Consider the following 21,324-nt stretch of genomic DNA (forward strand, 5'->3'; position numbering starts at 1 on the left):
CGGCCAAAAATATTGGCACACCTGCATCTCTGTCAGATAATGCCCCACTTTGCGCTGAAAATTGTTGCAGTTACAAATGTTTAGGCATTCTCAGGTTTATTTCTTATGTTTGTATTGGTATGACACATTCCACGCAAAACTCCAAAAATGGACTGGACAAAATTATTGGCACCTTGCAAGAAATAATTGCATTCCAAGTTTTTTGGGAAAAGCATGGACAATCTCAAGGTTACAAGTCCATCTCCAGAGATCTTAGTGTTCTTGTGTCCACTGTGCGCAAAATTCTCAAGAGGTTTATAGCCCATGGCACTGTAGCTAATCTCCCTGGACGTGGACGAAAGAGAACAATTGATTAAAGATTGCAACAAAGGTTTGTTCGAATGGTGGATAAAGACCCTCAATCAACTTCCAGACAAATTCAAGCTGACCTTAAGGGCACAGGGTACAACTGTGTCAGCTCGCACTAAACGTCCCCATCTTAATTAAAAATACAGTCCCTACAGTCAAACAGGCACTGGATGTCTTGACTGTGTGTATGGCATTATGAAATCTGAAGACTACCAAAGAATTCTGGGGTGCAATGTAGAGCCCAGTGTCAGAAAGTTGGGTCTCCGTCAAAGGTCATGGGTCTTACAGCAGGAAAATGACCCAAAGTACATATCAAAAAGCACCCAGAAATGGTTTCAGACAAACCGCTGGAGAGTACTGGACTGGCCAGCAATGAGCCCAGATCTGAATCCCATAGAGCACCTGTGGAGAGATCTCAAAACAGCAGTTGGGAAATGTGAGAGACCTGGAGCAGTTGGTGAAAGAGTGGTCCAAAATTCCTGAAGAGAGGTGTAAGAAATTCATTGATGGTTACGAGAAGTGATTGATTTCAGTAATTTTTTCCAAGGGCTGTGCTACCAAATATTAATTAAGGGCGCCAATAATTTTGTCCAGTCCATTTTGAGTTTTGCGTGGAATGTGTGAAGTTTGGCTTATTTATTTTCAACTTTTTTGTGTCATACCAATACAAACAGAAGAAATAAACATAAGAATGCCTAAACATTTGTAATTGCAACAATTTCCTGTGCGAAGTGGTGCATTATCTGACAGAAATGCAGGGGTGCCAATATTTTTGGCCATGACTATATATATATTAGTAAAAAAACTAAACAAAAAAACAAGAGTATTGCAGTATGCAATGATACCTTTCTTATTGGACTAACAATATTCAAAATCAAGCTTTCAAGAGTTAACCTCTCTTCTTCAGATCAGAAGCAATACTAATCAACATGACAGAGCTTACCACTTAAAGAAAGAGAAAGTTGTTAGAGAAGGGGAGGTGGGGGATCAAATGACAGGTTCTTACATTGGGGAAACTGGCCTTAAGCTGCATCTCAGGATGAACCTACATGGGAGTTCGATTAATAACAAAAATTGCACCCCAGTGGGACATCACTTCTCCTAGAAAGATTACTCCATCCAAAACCTAAAATTAAAGTACTTAAAAGGGAATTTTAAAGACTCTCATGAAAGGAAAACATTTGAGATGAAAATAGTTACATAGTATTCAAGGTTGAATAAAGACACAGTTCAACCTTTGTGTGTCTGTATGCGATTGTGCATGTGTGTGTATACATGAATCCCTGTGTGGAATGATTTTACATTTCAACACCATAAAGGAGGGACTTAATGTGGATTCTGGTTTCCTGACACACTACCAGAACTTTTTGTGAATATACAGTACATCATAATGTCCTATGTATGTCTTATATCCCTGATGTGTTAAGGTAGTGATCTCAAAGTACCAGCCCACGGGCCAATTGCAGCTTGCGAGCCGGTACTACGTGACTCACAGACCGCGTACCAGACTTGCGGGAGCAGCTTCACAGTCTGCATCTCTGTCGGATGCAGACCGCAGAGCTGCTTCTGTGCCGGCACTTGGATTGATTAGTAAGGTCTGCAGCAGAGCTGGGGTAGTATTTTTTATGTGTATTGGGGGGGTATTTCAGGGAGGTTTACAAGTTATCACTTGTAAATGCCAGATTAGTGATTCCTGCTTCAGGAAACCTACAAATATGAATGGGGCCTTATTGTGTGTATTAGCGTCCATAGTACCAAACCGGATATAGTTACATTTTATTTTAAAATATGAGATTTGTCGAGCGGTCCCCGAGTGAATTGAGTTTAAGAACCCTGTGTTAAGGTGTTTATTGCTCATCCTATGTTAATTTGTTCTGGCCTTTGGTTATCAGGATGCATTCTTCACTCCCAGGTCAAGATTACTTTACTACTTCATGGACAACCTCTCTGCTAACCGGAGAGGTTAATGATGCTATAGTCCAACTGTAACATAAGAAGCTAAATTGTTCAATTAGGAAAGAAGTATGCTATCTTCCTGGCTGTTTGGCAGATGTGTCTTAAGGTTAGCTAAACAAAAGTATAAATGCTCTGGCAGGCAAAATAGTAAACATAAATGTATTTCAACTATGCATTTAGCTGTTTGCCTGGAGTTCCCTTTTAGGGCTCATGCACAGCTGTGCAAAGATCCCTAAAGTGGAGCTGCGTAAAAAAAAAGACAAATCTGTATCCATGTTCCTGCATATGGACCTTATTTTATGATGAAATGCATATGCAGTAATGTTTTTCATGCGTCCAGCATACGTGGACCCTACTGGCTGCCACGGCTGCTCAGGGCTGGCATGCAAATATCAACAATGTGTAGATTATACGTTATTCATCTTTTCCTCTTCCCATGAATGATTCAGTCAGGAGACATCGGCAAATGCGCACAATGACTGTAAAATGGTGTGTACTCAGCAGGCGGCGCCTCCTGATTACACACTATTGATGTTTACACCCCTGAATGGGTCATCCTTATGCCAGTGGCGCATACGCAGAATGACTGAAGGCATAGCTTGTAATCAGCAGGCTCTACCCACTAATTCCACATTATTAACATGACAGCCCTGAGCAGCAGCGGCACATATCAGCTTGTATGGAAATAGAAAGATGCAAAATCATACACCAATGTGAGCGAGTCAGAGATATCTGTGACCTTGCTCTGAAAAAAAAAAAAAAAAATCACCTTGTTTGATATATGTCCAAAAGCAATGAACAGAAAGTTTGGATATTTGGGTAAATATAGTCAAATGATTATTAAAGATTATCAAAAGTCAACACCTATGGACATCTAGCACCTATAGAAACACCAGTATCAGTATCATTCATTTTTGAACTTGAATCAACATAAATCAGCAGATTTTTCCCCCCCAAAAAAATAAATACAATAAAAATGTAAATTAACTTCTCCATGATGTCAAAGCATATGACACGAATAAAAATTAACACAAATTAGAAAGTACATGCATTCAATTTCTTCTTTTGTGTTGTTCAGAAAGTAAAAGTAGAAATCCTTAAACACCCTAGGTCACATGAGGTAAAAAACAAAAGGAGATGAGAGCTTACCATGGTGTCCCGGCTGTTGGCTGCTGTGCCTGTACACCTGCCAATGATCTTGTCAATGCACTTTTTATGTATGGCAGCATTGCACTCTGTAAGCAACAGAAATAATTTGTGCCCATATCAAGTGATGACTGGTTACAGACTGCAAGGTATAGGAAAGATTGCAGCTAAGAAAAAGAAAAATTTTACAAAATGGAAAGATAGCAAAGTAAAATGGCAGCACATCACAGTGGCTTAGTGGTTAGCACTTCTGCCTCATAGTGTTGGGGTCCTCGATTAGAATCCAAGTCACTATATCTGCATGGAGTTTGCATGTTCTTCCTGTGCTTTTGAGTGCCTCTCGGTACTCCAGTTTCCTCCCATACTCCAAAGACATTGCATGGTGCAACTATACAAGACTAAAGGAGATATCTGTACAAAAAATGTCTGATGTCCATCATAATAGAAATGATTGCATAATATTGCCTTAAGACAATATAGATACTACATTAGATAATAAATACATTAAGAAAGCAACCAGCTAATAAACAATTGTTTACTCATTCAGCAAGCCCATCCACAAAAGAGAATTGTATAGTGTAATTTCAGCACCTAGCTTAAGCACTCTTCTTTTTTGTTTTGTTTTTTAAATTTAATTCAGAGATTTTATATAAACTTCTAGAGGTAGGGTAAATCTGCTGTGAAAATTACTCAGCCACACTAATTAACAACTGTTGAGATAAGATATCAGCCATAGTGCATAGTACATTGTTTTTAAGGAGTCAGCTGACAGATGCACATGCACTGTAATAATGAAAGAGCTGTAAAAAATAACTACTGTGCAGTACTGCAAACAGGAGCAGAGTCTGCATATGTCATGAGCATGGCCAGCCTTAGGGGTGTGCGAGCTGTGCGGCCGCATGGGGCGAAATGGCAACAAAGGCGCCAGGCGGCCGACACAGCTTGTCCTCCGGGTGGCTTCTCTCCTCGTTACCGCTCTCCTCCTCACCACTCTCCTCCTCACCTACATGACAGCGCTACCTTGACCGCCACGATTGGGAGCGCTGCCTGCTGTCAGGATGGCCGAGCGGTGAGGGGGAGAGAAGCTGCGTCCGCAGCTGTCAGGGTGGCAGAGCGCGGAGGAGATCGGAGCCGCTGTCATCCTGTCAGTTTCAGGATGACATCGGCTCTGTGTGTGGCAGGGCGGGGGATCAGTAAATATCAATGATATTTACCGGTCCTCCGTGTGAGAAGGACAAACACTGGAGCGATCGTCTGATCACTCCAGTGTTTGTAAATAACTGGGGACACATAGTACTATCCGCCACCCGAGGACGCTACCCAGAGCCCGGGTCGCACTGCAACAGGTCACAATGAGGAGGCAGACAGTGACTACACGTGGCGATCCCTCCTCCCTAAACTCTCCACTAAGGCAGACCTGGGCGATATGGCTGCCAAAAACTGAGGCACTGAACCTTTTGGCTGTGCCTGCCTGCCTGCCTGGGACGCGCCTTCTGAAAGGCTCCATTCAGCTCAGGGCCACACCACCTAAGAGGTCGGACGAGGTTAGACCCCCTAAGAAGGGAGCGCAGGGAGGCGATTCGGGACACTGGTCCTCTGTTGCTTTTTCTGTTCTTCCTCTTCACTCATTTGCTACTTGCGCCTGCTACCATGTCTAGGGAGAAGCTGAGTGTGTGCTCCTACTAAAATGGCTTCACAATAATGGTTCTAAGGGGCTTGTGATGCTCCCCCAGAGGTTATATATTGTTAATACTGACACAGCCGGCTAGATTGTAGATTAGTTTTATGTTTCTCTCAAACTACGCACACGCCAGAGGCTGTTAGACATCACAGTTGGAATGTTTTGACTGTTGTTATACGAATGGTCTTTGATCTGTTTGCCACTAACAGTGGAATTTCTCTGTACAATGCCGGACCCCAATGTGTTCACATGTTGTTGTTTGTAACATATGTATCAATGCTCGTTGCTATAACTTTGTACTGTCGGATTTGTCAGTTAATAAACGAATTTAAAAAAAAAAAGGGCATCATTGAGAGTCATATCTCCCAAGGTCCTGACCCTTTTACCAGGCCAGATATAAAAATCAGGGAAATTAAAAAGTGAGCCAAATGTGGGTTCTTCCATATGGCAGTATAAGAGGACCAAAAAGTCTTATCTTGATACATAACCTTACATACAGAAAACCAGGCCATAACCGTAGCCATCATCGACACAGTAAGTCGATAGGGAGCCTTCAGCCCTCTAAAAAGCAGGCCACCAAGAACTTCATAGGAGCCCAGGGAGGCAGCTTCAACCACCTCAGCAGCATCCCCATCATCTCCCGTGAACCACCTATGAATTACCACCATTTGACCCGCCAAATAGTATTTCTTAAAGTCCGGAAGTGCCAACCCTCCCCTATTCCAGGGTTCCTTTCAAAACAGCAACTTTAAGTCTGGGAACCTTTGGGTTCCATAAGAAGGAGCTAATCAATCTGCTAATAGCATGAAAAAATGACTGAGGAACCCAAACAGGAATTTCTAAGAAAATTCAGAAATACTGGCAAAATTTGAATCTTAAGGTTAACTTTACCAATAATGGACAGAGGTAGATGTTTTCACAACTCTAGACGTAGTCTAAGCATAGAAATTAAGGAAAGAAGTTTCAGGGAATAAAAAAACCCCAACCGATTTAATAATCTGGAAACCCAGGGAAGTAATTGTATCCACCCACTGCAAAGTAAGGGAGGAATCAGCAGAAGACTTTGTCTGAGGCTCTAAGAGTAGGATATGGGATTTAGACCAGTTAACCCAGAGCCTGCAAAAAACAGCGAAGGTATCCAAGATTTCCTGAGGTGAAGGACAAGCATCCGCGAAGAAGAGAATGAGATCATCCGCATATAGAGCCAGCCTCCCCTCTATGCCACCTATCCTGAGGCCAACTATCCTCTTCGAAGTCCGCAATGCCGCCACCAAGGGCTCCATCACAAGCGCAAATAAACCAGGTGATAAGGGGCACCCCTGACGAGTGGATCTCTACTGTCGGTGCCTTTTGTGATTGCGAGAGGGAATCTTCAGGACATCTCAAGTAGTATCAAAAAGGAGACTAATCCATCTCTGGAAATGTGGACCAAAGCCCATTTTCCAAAGTATCTCCCACATGTAACCCCAATCAACAAAGGCCTTGGCCACATTCAACGAGACAATGGCCCTAGAGCTCACATTATCGTGATCAAGTTGTAAATTAGTAAACAACCTGCGCAAGTTGGTGTCTGTGGACTAGCCAGGCATAAACCTAGTCTGATCAATATTCACCATGGAACCAGTGACTCTGGAGAGGCGGGTCGGCAGTACCTTAGTCAAACTTTTTAGATCCATATTCAACAGGGCAATGGGTCTATATGAAGAACACAAAAGGGAGTCCTTACCAGGCTTGGAGAGCAAGACAACATGGGCATCCTTAAAGGAATTGGGCAGAACCTGTATCTCTAAACATTGTAAATAGAAGTCCCTGAGTCGGGGGGCAAGAAGATCTGCATGTAGCTTATACCACTCCACATCCGGCCCAGGAGACCTATCCGTAGGAAAGGAGGCAATCGCCGTTTGCAGCTCCTGGATGGAGATAGTCGCATCCAGAAATCCCTGTCAGAACTCTCCAGCACTGGCAAAGAAAGACCCCCTAACAGGTCCCCCAGCGAGTTCAGCTCATATTCAGGGATGCGGCAATAGAGGGACTGATAATAATCCAAAAACTCCCGCAAAATAAGGGAAGGGTCTGTGATTCTAGTGCCACTATCTGTCAGAATGCAGGGGATATTAGTTTGAGACCTTTGTTCCGCTACCTGCATAGCCAGAAGTTTGCCATTTTTGTCACTCAGTTCAAAAATAGCCTCCCCCGTAGCGAGCACTGCGTCAGCACCACATGATGAAGATAAAGGGATCGCCTGGCCCATTTAAGAGCAGCGAGAGTAGTCTCTCCAAGGGAATCCGCAAAGGCTGGAGCACAGGTAGCCTCCACATCCTGCAACTGAGAAAGAGCCGCACCTTCCTCCCCACGAACAGCCTTAATTCCAGAAATGTATTCCCCTCAAGTGCGAGCCTTGAAGGCATCCCAAACCACCGGGGCCGACGCAGAGCCAGCATTAAAATGTCAGTACAGGTCCTTTACTGGAGACACCTTTACTGACACCCTCTCCTCTCTTAGTCATGCAGGAGACAGTCTCCAACACCCCTGCCTTCTCCCTCCTGGCAAAGAAAAAGTTAAGGAAAAGGCGATATGGTCCAAGAGCCCCCAGGTAGGTAGGAAGCACTAGACACAAGTCGTAGCATAGACTGGTTACCAAACGCCATGTCCAATCGAGCTGAGGAGCCATGACTGTGAGACAGATGAGAATACGCCTGAACACCAGGATGTTTCCATCTCCACATTTCCTCAACCAGTGCTGTCTTAGCCCAGGACAATAAATCAGTAACGGGATCTAGCCGGGTTGGAGGAATACAGAGAGTGAAAAAAAATATGATTAAAATCACCCACAATAATGACTGGGAGAGGAAGGTAGGATGCCAGTTTATCTAGAACAGTATACAAAATCTGCACATGGAAAGGTGGCGGTAAATACACATTTACAAGAGCCAACTTAGTAGCTTGAATATCTAATATAACTATAACAAACCTGCCGCCAGGGTCCACTACTGTGTGTAGCACAGAGCAAGGAAGGGACTTGCTAATTAACACCGAGACACCCCGGGAGTAAGCAGAGTAAGTGGCATGAACCGCTCTTTGAATCCGGGGACGTCTCAGTGCCAACACCCTACCTCTCTCCAAGTGAGTCTGCTGTAGCAAAACAATACAAGGTTTGAGTTACTTCAGATAGTTAAACACTAGAGACCTTTTGATTTGTTATTTAACCCCCTGACATTCCATGATACTACAGTAATATTATCCAAACCCATGAGACAGTATACAAGATATAATGGAGAAAGGCATTATAGCTGGCTGAGAACAGTATCGAGAATGACACACAACCCCCCAGGCCCCAGCATTAAAACAACAACCCCACTTCCCAAGGAAACCCAGCAAACAAAACATTATCGTACCACAGGAAGCCCAACCCCAAAACAGTCAGTGACACATCACCAAAGAAGGGGGTGCATAAAAAGAAAAACTACACTCAAGTAAGAAAAAAAAAAAAGGTCCAATAGTCCAAGCAATACTGCAATCGAAAGGATGGGATCTTTCAAGAAGTACATGGTATATCGTATCCAGTCAACATATCAAATGTCCCAAATTAATACACACAGTGTCAGACATATAGTAGGTATCAAAAAACACAGGAAGAAGCGGCAAAAAACAAAAAAATAAAAAGAAAGAAAAAACGATCCGCCGTAGAGTATTCAGGCAAACCTGGTGCAGAACGTAATGCAGAAGACAAAGGAGCTGTTGGACCATCAGCTCATCCCAACAGACAAACCAGACCAAAATGAAGAGCAACAAAATTGGAAATGCTGGGAGCTCACGGCAAAAATCGATGATGAGCAGGGAACATGTGGATGTGCATGCAACATTGATGTCCACTAGAGCACAGAAGCCTCACGGATTAGGGGAGGCACTGAGAGAGCGGGTGGATTCCATGCACAATCTCTAAACCCACAGGAATCGATTGAGGGTCTTCAGGTGTAAAATAGGTCAGACTTCTCCCTTGGCCTTGGGGACGGTGAACAGGTTGAAATAAAATCCCTTGGACTTTTTGACCTCCAGAACAGGGATGATGACCCCTTGAGAGAGGAGCTGACTTAGGGCAGCAAAGAGATATATCCATCTTTGAGATTTGGGTAGTTTTATTGACAGGAAATGGGGAGGAGGCAGGAAGCGAAACTCCAGCTTGTAGCCTTGTAAAACAACACTCTGGACCAAGGATTGGGGAATGTTCCACCTCCAGAGTGCCGAGTAGGCTGAAACAAGTTCCCCCACTGTGAAGAGGGTTTATTTTCTGCATTAGCGAGACTGGGTCAAAGCATTGTGGTGGAATTGTTTACCCTGGTTAGGTTTAGAAACCAGGGTAGACACTTTGAGGAAAGATGATGTTTAGCAACTAAATTCACAGAATGTATCGCCTGCACACGTGCACTCCTTGGGTAGATGCACTGTTGTGAAAATTTCATTATATGGACTTATGTGGACATTTTTATATTAGGGTGTGTGTGTGTGTTCTATAGGTTGTCATTTGTCTCCCTGTGTCGGATCTAACTGAGGGACGCTTTAGGGCTTGTTCACACCAAATGCAGACCAGATCTGCATGAGTTTCTGCACACACAGTGCAGTGGGTTGTGCCGCGTTTTTGATGCGTTCCGGGTTGTTGTTTTTATTTTAAAAAACAAAAAATTTAGTTTAGAATGGGCTTTCAGTGCATTCCAGGGCATTTTTGATGTGTTTGCATGCGTTCCAGGGCAGGTTAAATAGGGCTTGCTGCAGTTTTTTTACATGCTCTGGAAATGAAAGCTGCGGTGTGAACTAGAGCCCAAAATACCATTGGAATACATTGGACGCAGTTTTGATCCGGTCTGTAACTGCTCTGCTCCTGGAACGCGCTTGGTGTGAACAGAGCGTACTTGGGTTGAATCGGGCCCAGCGGTAAAACCGTCAGTATGAAAACCTTATTATGGGCTTGGAGACGTTTGCCGGTTTGTGAGAATTAAGCGCAATGCGCTGGGCTTCTTGCCGGCGAACGTCTACGCGCATTAGCGAAGCGGAGTCCGCATAATGAGGGATACATATTATATTTCTATTGCGGCTGCGCTATCCTTTTTGGATACATATCTGCTTTTATGAGAAGACATTGATTTACGTCTTGCTGGTGTACTGGTACCGTACATTGGCAATAGCATTAACAATGTCTCCGCAGATAGTCTCAAATCTGTAAGAACAAATCTGTAGAATGATCTTAATTAGATACTGGTCATTCTGAGCAGTATTGAATGGGGTCCATGCTGGCTAAGATGGCGGATGCGCATACACGTGGCTGATCAGGGCAATGAACATTACTCAGCACATCATAGGCTAATGGCGCGAATTTCTGCGCGGGTTTCCTTTGTTTAACACAAGGGTGCGCGCATTTGCGTTACCCCTTTGTGCCTTATAAATAAACTGAGCTCCTGTGCTAGTCAGGACTTCCATACAGAGACTCCAACTTGAATCAGCATCTTGCCTGACTCTGCTTGGCACTACTGAAGTACTTAATTTCCTTGTACCAAAGAGCTGAATACAACGTGCTTTTAAGCGCGGCGGAATTGGTTGCACTTTGCGTGCATTGATATCCGCAAGTGTACTTCTTAGCGCAGCTGAGATTTGTGCGCACAGCCCAAGCGAATTTCTATAACAGCACTGACCAGATATGCTTGACCAGTATATAGCCAGCTTTGGGATTCTTCTTCAGGGACAAGAAGGTACTCTTCCACCAACCCATCACATCGACCCCCCCCGGTGACTTACATGAACTGCATATCCAAGAATTCTTCAAAGAGACTTTATCCAGTGGAGGACATGACATGCACTCTAGGTGTTTCTTGCAGGGGAGTTCTGCCCAAGAATCCTGCACATTTTGGCAAATTTGGCAAAGAGAATCCGCCAGGCCATCTTCGCAGTAGTGCACAGCTGCAGAGAACAGCTTCAGCTGTTAAAGAATGTCAGGTTCAGCTAGATGTTAAAATTGCTTTTCTATATGCAGACATTAAGGAAGATCTCTACATGGAGCAACCACCAGGGTTTCACTTGCATGCTAAGGAGTGTTTTGATGGTGGAGTGTTTTACAACACTCCAGCGAATGAATTTCTGGAAGTATCCCTTGGCAACTAATCTGGCCTTGTATTTGTGGATATTTCCTTCTGCATCAAGCTGCACCTTAAAAGTCTGTTTCCTATAGTTCAGCGATCAAGGGTTAGCTCTGTGAGTGTCCAGATTTTATTTTCTTGAAGTGATTTTATTTCTTCTGCTGCCTGTTGTCATTGATTGGCTTCATGTTTTGGTATTTTTTCTATGTCTTCCCATGATGTTGGTTCGAGTATGCTATGTGTCTTAGCAGCATATAACAGCATGCAGGGTGGTATTCTCTTTGCTGCCCGAGTGGATCTTCTAATTTCAGGTTGTTCAGCAGAATTTAACATGGAACTTGACCTATCCATTGTGAGTTCCATCTCTTGTTCGGACTCCTGTGCGGCTTCACTTTGCTCAGCTTCCTTTGCTGGTTAACTGGAAAAATTCACTTCACAACTCTGCGGGATCATTGTTTCTGGTGATGGGATCTCATTGAAAAAAAAGCTGTGGCTTATTCAGTCATTGAGTGGAGGATTCTATACTCCTTACTTTGTTCACTACAGCCCACCAGAATACCTTTTATGGCTGTGTTATCCAACTTGGACCGCTTCTCGTTGGGATATAGGTGTAAGCTTTACATCCAAACACTCTAATGTGCCCTAGGCTAGGCTTCGATCCATGCCACATTTCATATGGGGTGCTTTCAACGGTTTTTGATGGTAGTCTGTTCTGTAGGTATGTTGCTGTCAAGACTGCTTTTGAAAACCTCAAACTGATGCATCTAATTGTCCTTCAATTTAGGGGAAATGTCAGCAGATGGTTCCTCTTTGAATGAGGACTCCTGAGAACTGGAGACAGTTCCTTCCTCCCCCTTCTTCCACATAAAGCGAAAACACAGGTAGAGGAGTGTCAGAGGGGGTCTCTGAGGGAGCAGGAGAGGGAGCGTGCTTGCAGCCCCTGTGGTTGGAAGTATTAAACAGATCAGCCATTTTTCCCATGAAATCCATCATAACAGTGGTAAATTCCTTTCTAGATAGCATATCAGAGAAGGGTGGCCCAGAAGGGGCAGAGAAGGACATCCATAGTAGCTCAGGGCAGTGGTGAATGGTGCCATATGACACTTAATGGCAGCGGAAGGTGACTCAAGAGCAGCGGTATGGCGTATACCTCCCTGTAGACAGAGTGGCAGCAGAGACTGCACAGCATGTGTGCTGGCTGAAGGTGCACACCAGAATGAAGAAAGATGGGGAGTGCATGTACAATATAGTACCTTGGGAGGAGCTGCTGTTTCCTGCCTTTAGGTCCTAAGGAAAGACTATTGGTGTCAAATTCAACTGTCTTAAAGTGTGACACTGAACTTGCCCATGAGCCTCAGAATTAATCCTATAGGGGCCTGAGTCTACAACCTGGGCAACTGGGGGAGCAATGCTGCAACTTACTGAGAGGCTTTAGGTCCTTACCAGAATGTGCAGCAGTCAGCAGGGACATGAGATCCCAACTTTAACCTTGGATAGACATACCCCCTGGGGGGGAGGGGGGGGGGGTCTTTAGGGTCAGTGCTTCATAAAAGCAAGGAGGGTAATCAACACAGAATCCAGTGTGTTATATCAATGTATAGAGGGGAGTCAATATCACAAGATATTTTATAACTTCACTGAACAGTAGAACAAGTGGAGACAGATGGCCACCATAAGAATTTGAATAGACAGCTTGGGCCTGGAGATGGAAGGAAGGATCTCATTTGACTGCAACCAGAAGCCATTTTCCTGCGAACACGTGATTGCCAAGAAGTCCTGTTCTTTATGGAATATGCAACTGGAAGATGAGCACCTTTAGTGTATCCTCTTATACAAACCATTCCATGTAGTAGAACGGATAGATAAGAAGGTGCATGTGTATGTTTGTTTGCAGGCAGCCTTATGTTTGTTTCGTACTGCTTTTCCTGTAACTAAGTTTATGCATTCAGCATTTTTGCATAGTAAAAGTACCTTAAATGCTACTGGTTCAGTTTCCTTGAGCTTTACTGCAAGAATCAGACAACAAATATCTGTAAAAGTTTTGCCAAGAATTACAGTTCAGCAAGCTAACTTTGAGTGAGTCACCCTCCAGTGGCACGCAGTGGCATTACATGAGTTTCACAGGAGCATTTTATCAGCCCAAAGTAAGCGCTCTTCTCCCTCCTCCTCCGCCAAACCAGGACCCCGATCCAGTTAGCGAGTCGCTGTGGGCTTGCAGTCCATGACACAGTGTAAAGCACATTACAGGCCTGCTCTGCATCTTTCTTCCAGCAGGGTCTGTGTACAGCCGCCAAGGCTCTGCCGAGGAGGAAACTGATCTAGAAAGCTGCTGGAGGCACCACAGTGTCTTTGAGCAGAATTAGGGTAACTTCCTTGAAGAATCTTGCAAAAAAAAAAAAAAATCAGTAAAAATAATGAAAAAGAGAGAACTCTCAGAGTTGAGACAGACTGTCACCTAAGGGCAATAGCAAAACACTGAGACCGGTTGGGAGTGCGAGGGGTTATGCAGGGCTGTCTTGGAATTGTTATTGATTTTCCAGTGTTCAATCACTCAAAGGTAGTTCCATAACTCAGTGGTGTAAGAATTAGCTCCCTGTGTTCTGTGATGTACGATCAAGGAAAGCTATTTCTTGCTATAGGAAATGCTGGAGCATGCCCTTAAAGGATGGGGGAGAGTTACAGGCATCTTAGAGAGTCTGAGTGTCTCAGAAGTAAAGATGGGCAGAGGTTCACCAATCTGTGAAAAGCTGTGTCTAAAAATTGGCAAACAATTTCATAAAAATGTTCAACGTAAAATTGCAAAGACTTTAAATATATCATCATCTACTGTACATAATATCATCAAAAGAGTCTAAGAATCTGGAGAAGTCGCTGTGCACAAGGGACAAAGTGGAAAAACAATATTGGATGCCTGTGATCTTCGGGCCCTCAGATGGCACTGCATTAAAAAGAGGCATGATTCTGTGATGGACATCACTGCACTGGCTCAGGAACAGTTCCAAAACTCAATGTCTGTGAACACAGTTTGCCATGCCACCCAAAATTAAAAAGTTAAACTTCTATCATGCAAAGAAGAAGCCATATCTGAACATGATCCAGAAACACTGCCGTCTTCTCTGGGCCAAAGCTCAGAAAATGGTCTGCTGCAAAGTGGAAAACTGTTCTGTGCTCAGATGAATAAAAAATTTTACATTCTTTTTGGCAACCATGGGCCTCCTCTGGACTAAGAAGGAGAGGGACCTCCCGGCTTGTTATCAGTGCTCAGTTCAAAAACCTGCATCTCTGATGGTATGGGGTTGCATTAGTGTATATGGAATGGGCAGCTTGCACATCTGGAAAGGCACTATCAATGCTGAAAAAAATATACAGGTTTTAGGGCAGCATATGCTCCCATCCAGACAACATCTTTTTCAAGGAAGGCCTTGCATATTTCAGCAGGACGATGCTAAACCGCATACTGCATCTATGACAACAGGATGGCTTCATAGTAAAAGAGGCGGGTGCCTGCAGTCCAGACCTTTTACCAATTTAAAATATATGGCGCATCTTGAAACAAAAAATACAATGAAGACCCAGGACTGTTGAGCAGTTAGAATCCTATATCAGGCAAGAATGGGACAACATTCCTCTTCTAAAACTTCAGCAACTGCTCTCCTCAGTTTCCAGATGTTTACAGAGTGCTGTTAAAAGATGAGGGGATGCTACACCGTGGTAAACATAGCCCTGTCCCAACTTCTTTGAGACGTTTTGCTGCCATTCACTTCAAAATTATCTTTTTTTTTTCTTAAAATTGTAAACACAGCAGCCAATGACCAAAAGCACAACCTTGGGCTTAAGACAGGAGCAGTTAACAACAGATTAAGATTTATTTACTTGCCGACACCTATTTACTTCCCTCTAGGGGAACAGGTAATGAAACTACTGAGAAAGCCCTAAGAAGACAACCAGAATGTTTAAGCAAAGATAATTTTGACACTGGGCTCAAATCCCTAAAAAACAAAAAAACTTGCCTTGAATCACAGAAGGAAATCATAAATGTCTATTTTGCTAGTCAGTAGTAAACCATAAATTAAAGTCTATAAATAATAAAAGATGGGATTGAATTCTGTTGGAAATGAATTATTCCTGAAAGGAAACTGGTGAAGATGGCACAAGAGAAATCTGCTATAAACTGTAAAATCAATTCCTGAATTCCAAATTCAAGAAGACAGAAAGCTTCAGTTATGAGATATACCTCGTATAAGTATTAAACTTACGTCTGCATTTGTATCCTTGTTTGTTCAAGCCCCTGTAAAATAAAACACAGTGAGTAGTCAGTGGTACTCTCCATGCAGAATAATCGCCTTTCCTGACAAAGGGACCATAATGTAATTAGAATACTATGGAAAAAAAGTAGGAAAAAAGAAAATAGCACTGAGCTTCAAACTCAAAAAATATTCCTAAAATGTGAGAAAAATAGTATGAAATGTGAAATTGTCACAAAGTGAGAAACAATTTTGTGTCATACACAACACTTGTCACTGATATATGCTGTCAGGAATCACATGGGTTAAGTCCTCCTTACCACACAAATTCTTTACACACAGAGCAAAATGTTGGCTGACCAAAAAATGTGGCAATGAATTCATGGTTCTTAATGTAGTGTATTTTAGCCTGCTTGATGGCACCTCTCCTCCTGTTTATAGTCACCAGGCCCTCATCTTCTCGTACGGACTGTTTGCAATCTGTTAGAAAAGAACATGAGATGAAGTGAGAGAAGAACATGAGATGTAGTGAGAGAAAGTGCTACAGATGCAGAGTAATGGCAGAAAGCGCAGACTCCTCGGGTCTCATGGTCAGGGCAGCCTTCAGAAATTTTGTGGCCCCTTACACAGCTTTAGGTCTGGGCCCCCCTCCGCACCGCCGCCCCCCACCGCACTCACACTGAGCCAGTCACATCAGTCTCTGTACAGAGGAGCTGACACTCTAATGTCCCCTCCCCCACAGTCACATCAGTCTCTGTACAGAGGAGCTTACACTCTAATGCCCCCCCACAGTCACATACTATTATTATACATTTATATAGCTCTCGGACTCTCGGATTAGTGACGTGCTGGACTCCAGTATACACCAAGGTATACACCAAGATGGCAGTGCACACATGTTCAGGTTCCGCCATCTTGGTGTATACCAAGATATACTCCAAAATGGCGGCATGGCGCTCGATCTGCAATTTCTTTGTGCGGTTTCGGATTCGGAGACTCATTGCCTCTGAATCCAAAACAACATTAAAATTTGTTTCCTTTGACGAAACAAATACAAATGTTTCTCATTTTCATTTGTTTCATCTGAACCAAATTTGCACGTAGGCGCATACAACATGTGTTTGCGTTGTATGTGCGTGGACGTAGGGGACGGGAGACCTTAACTGCTTGCCGTCCGCCCGTTGTGAAAAAATTGAGGGAAGGCAAATTCACATAGGCGGGTTGCCGTAATTAGATGGCATTTTTTCCTGCTCGCACACGCCCCCTAGCGCGTGCACGGGCCGAAAAAGCCTGTTTTTTCTGAGGAGCCGTTACCGGCTGTTTGACATACAACCGATCGGCGGCTCTATAGCCGCCAATTGCTTGTATGTTGTGGCTGCGTGCCCCCCTCCTAGAGTGTCGCCACCCCCCTCCTGCACCCTCCCCTTCAATCCTGGGATCCGCTACCCCATCTGCGGCCCGGGACCGGCTCGGGAGGGTGTCAGGAGGAAGATGGGAGGGTGTTCAGCATCTTCCTCATTGCTGATCTCCCTCAGTACTGTGAATGCGGAAGTGATGTTTAATACATCATTTTCCGCATTCACCTGTCAGTCATCTGGCTGCTATAGCCAGAGAGAAGAAGCTGGGGGAGCAGATCTCTGCGCCTATACTTGTATTTAAACACCAATTGTCTACTGTTTAAGGGCCTGTTCACACCACTTGCAGTGCGTTCTGGCCCGATTCCGGCCGGAACGCACTGCATCGCCCTGCGGCCGGCTCCATTTGTTCCAGGGCAGGAGGGAGCGTGGCGGGCAATTGTAGTGATTGGCACCGTAGCCACACCCTTCGGCCGCAATGCGATCGCCCGCACACTATGCCTGCGGTCTGGTGCGGTTAAAATAGTGCTTGCAGATCCTGTGCGGGCGATCACATTGCGGCCGGAGGGCGTGGCTACAGCGCCAGTCACTTCAATGGTCTGCCACGCCCCCTCCTGCTCGGAACGCACTGCAAGTGGTGGGAACAGGCCCTAAAACGGTACCAAGAACTGCAGGAGCAGCCATGCTCTTGGTCCTTCCAGCGGAGGACGTACAATTACGTGAACCCGCGGGCAGTAGTTAAAAAAAAAGCACACACGTAATGAAACACACACATCACACACTTATTAAAAAACACACACATCGCTTCATTAAAAAATAAATAAATCACACACACTTATTAAAAAACACACAATAACACAACTGTCACAACTAATAATAGTACATTAAAAAATGTCCCCCTCTCCTGCTTACCTGTTTTGCAGGAAGGGGGGCTTCATCCCTGGGCTCCAGGATCAGTGCGATCTGCACTCTGGCTGATGCAGATCATACTAATTGCTCCCTGCCAGTCAGTGGCGGAACCAGAGGGAGTGATCAGCATGATCTGCATCAGCAAGAGGTGCAAATCATACTGGTTCATTCCCCACTGGACCACCAGGGAATGATTTTCATTTAATATATTGCCGTTTCGGCAATATATTAAATGGGAGGTGGGCAATTGCCTAATGTGCACAGGGCGGACACCGGAGGCCCGCACAGATCACCCGAGGTGAGGATGTGGAGAGTGCAGGCCCCGGCTTCCTCCGGTGCTGCGGGGGCCCGGCCGCCTCCAGTCACTTGTACGGCCGATACCCAGGTAAGGTTCCCGGGCCCCTCAGGCTGCCCGAGCCCCTTACTTGAGTATCGGCCGTTCCCCCCTGACGGCGGCCCTGCTCATGATGTCTGTCTGACGTGCACGGTCACAGCTGCGTGCATTCACATCCACTGTGTCTCTCCTCTTCTCCCTACCGAAGATCTCTACTGTGCTTGCGCCCACCCCATCATCCTGCACGGCCGCTTGAGAAGCTTCAGATCTTCAGGCCGGAGTAAGCGGCGGAGACCCAGGTAAGTATTTTTATTTTTTTTATGTTTTGCATATATCTACTGCTTGCCAGCAGTAGATATATGTAAAAAAAGTGATTTTAATACTACTTTAAGTGCTGAGATAATTAAGAAAGAACAAAAGGTATTGTAGCCATCAGTATATTAACAAAACAAAAAAATACATGTAAAAAAACTATAGCTGTTAAATAAAATGCAAAAAAATATGTGCAAGACTATATAACCTAATCCATTGGTCCAGCCTCCTGCGTTGTGCCTCTTCAGCAAACAGCACAGAACCATGAAGAAGCAGGGCAAATTGCTATTGTCTTTGAACTTTGCTGCAGAAAGACTTGGTCAGCAAAAGGTTATGAATTAAGATATTACCAAAATGTTGCATGCAACAGTTAGTCTTCTCTTCAGCCTGCATTCACATCTGCGAGTGCCATGTAAAATGCGCTATCCATTTGCGATGCCATTTCTAGTGAAACCCTAAATGGGGTCAGGAAGAAACACGTTTTTGCACGCCTGAAAACACGCACAAACCTGGCAGCAAAAAATGCAGAATGCATGCAGCAAAATCTGCTACATGAGCTTTATTGCCACGTCTGTCACATGTGCAGGCCCCAATGAACTCAATGGGGACACGCAGTAAAGAAACGAGCACAAACGTACATGAGCGTGCGAACGCCTGTGTGCACAGGTGTGAATGCGGGGGTCACAGATCAAACATATATATAAAACAATGCATTTATCCATACGCTGTACACAGACAACAGACCAGACAGATACATCGAAACAGCCTGCAGGACCTTATTGTGAAACACACAGTTTCTCCACAGCAAAGACATTCAGGTAGGCAGTGCACTGACCCTTTCGGTGAACAGACACAGCACCTTGCATGGTAAAAGCTATAGCTTCTACACAGCTATCCTGGGACTGTACTCCGCATATACACAACAGTGACTGATGACCTGCTCTGTTCTTTAATAGTAATGGCATGGAGTAGCTTATAAATTCAACAGTTTGTAAACTTTATTTATTATACATTAGACCAGGGGATGCACTACCTGCCATTCCAGAAATTAAATGGTTAAGTCATTATACATGTCATGTCCTTTAATAACTTCACACCTTTGTAAAGTGTGAGATTCTCTGCTGAGAGAACACTGTATATCAGAGGATAAATAATTTAGAGCACAGTACCATACACCAAGTGGATAGAGAACATCAACATAACACCACAATGTATAACTGCAATTTACTTTATACTCAGGTCTTTAGCATAACTTACCTGTGTCCTCCAGAAAGTACTGCACTGACATTAGAACTTTTGCTTGAGGCTGCAGATCCAGCTGTGGAGGATATGAAAATTTAGAAGCTACACAAACATGAAGAATATTACATTTATTGTTCATACTTCATGCTCACCCAAAACTCAGATTTCCCATTTCCCTTTTTGCACCGTTCAGCAAGCACAGACACCCCAACTGTGGCTTCGGAGAGTGGGTCTTCAGCCGCCTTCATCAGCACTATCTGGATAACACGGCCCTCATAGATATGAGCATCAAATGTGGACTTCCAGTCTGGGTACATTGTGGGCTTCTTCTGTACCAAGGTCTTTCCTCTCTCTGTAACAAATACAAACTGAGATGATTATTTGTTGTGACACAGAAATCAATGACTGCCAGCGTCTAAACGACATTTATGTACACCACATAACATTACATATAATACTGGTGTGGCAACAGGGGTCACATGAGTTGCAACAATGACTGTGCCTCCTTATAAAGGGGACCCCCCCCCCCCCCACACTATTGATGCATCTACACTTACTTGTAATGTAATGTAGAGGGAACTGAGATGAGCTGTGTCAGTCACATAACCTGGAGTTGTGTAAGTACAAACATTTTTGGCAGGCTGATAGTGCAGTAACCCTATCCTATGACTCCTGTATATATGAGAGTCTGAGAAGTCATATGATTAAACACGAGAAAGCATCACTGAAGCTAGCCCAGCGTTGTTTTCCTGTACCACACTATTTTAAATAATAAAACTGTCACTAATCCACAATAAAAGTACAGAATTAAAAGTCAGCAAATGTTGGGAGGAGAGAGAAGTGGGCTGCCTGGTCTCATAAATTGCACCAGAACTTGGGGGGCTTTACTACTATGATATAGAGAATATACAGTACATGCACATAGAGGATATGTAATTGAATCGAACTAGGGCTGCAGCTAACGATTATTTTCATAATCGATTAGTTAGCCGATTATTAACTTCGATTAATCGGATAAAATAAAAACTTAGAGGGGCGCATGCGCGCGGCTGACCAAGATGGACGCTCACTGATCAGCTCCGCGCCAGAAAGGGAGAAACAGAGACCTATTTAGACTATCACTGCCCTCCAAATTAACAGCAACGAGTCTCCTCGGGTTCGGGATCCCCCCGCCGACAAATACCATCAGATACCGTCATGTCGTGCACCAGGAGTCGGGGTGGTAAGCTGAATCAGACTGCGCTACACGAGGCTTTAGGCCGCGTGGCTAACAAGATGGGGCTGGCACCATTAGAGGGGGACGACGATTCCCGCTCCTCGGCCGATCACTCGGACCCCCCTGAGGATAACTCGCAAGCCAGCCAAGCTGACCCTGAAGTTACCCGCTCCTTGCTTTTTTCCATTCAATTTTTTTTATTGTTTTGTAATAGAAATTAACATAATACAAAAATACAGAGAGAGAAAGAAATGCCCCCAACATGGGGTACATTCCGCCAGGCTTGGTTGAATCACATAGATTCCATAGTACAAAGCATCACATGACCGAAAATATCCGTTATCGTACAGAGGTTATACATCAATCTGCGGACCCCCTCTCGTGGCGTCCCGTCACGCACAGAGACGGGACACATAGGAGAGGACCTATATTCAGAGGAGTATAGGTCCTCTCCTA

The 21,324-nt window shown here is 44.3% G+C and overlaps 1 protein-coding gene across 3 annotated transcripts in view; it reads right to left on the minus strand.

Moving 5' to 3' along the window:
- PRKCD (protein kinase C delta) overlaps positions 1 to 21,324 on the minus strand; it is a 156,825-nt gene that overhangs the window by 77,691 nt on the left and 57,810 nt on the right. For all 3 annotated transcript variants that reach the window (XM_018569615.1, XM_018569616.1, XM_018569617.1), the window contains exons 2-6: positions 19,805 to 20,004; positions 19,668 to 19,728; positions 15,821 to 15,980; positions 15,513 to 15,544; positions 3,454 to 3,539 (exon numbers count right to left, since the gene is read on the minus strand). In XM_018569615.1, the coding sequence (XP_018425117.1) occupies positions 3,454 to 3,539; positions 15,513 to 15,544; positions 15,821 to 15,980; positions 19,668 to 19,728; positions 19,805 to 20,004 (539 nt within the window). The remainder of the gene's footprint in view (positions 1 to 3,453; positions 3,540 to 15,512; positions 15,545 to 15,820; positions 15,981 to 19,667; positions 19,729 to 19,804; positions 20,005 to 21,324) is intronic.

The sequence above is a fragment of the Nanorana parkeri genome, unplaced genomic scaffold (genome assembly GCF_000935625.1).
Source record: "Nanorana parkeri isolate BGI_ZX_2015 unplaced genomic scaffold, ASM93562v1 scaffold1366, whole genome shotgun sequence".
In the NCBI taxonomy this organism is placed as follows: domain Eukaryota; kingdom Metazoa; phylum Chordata; class Amphibia; order Anura; family Dicroglossidae; genus Nanorana; species Nanorana parkeri.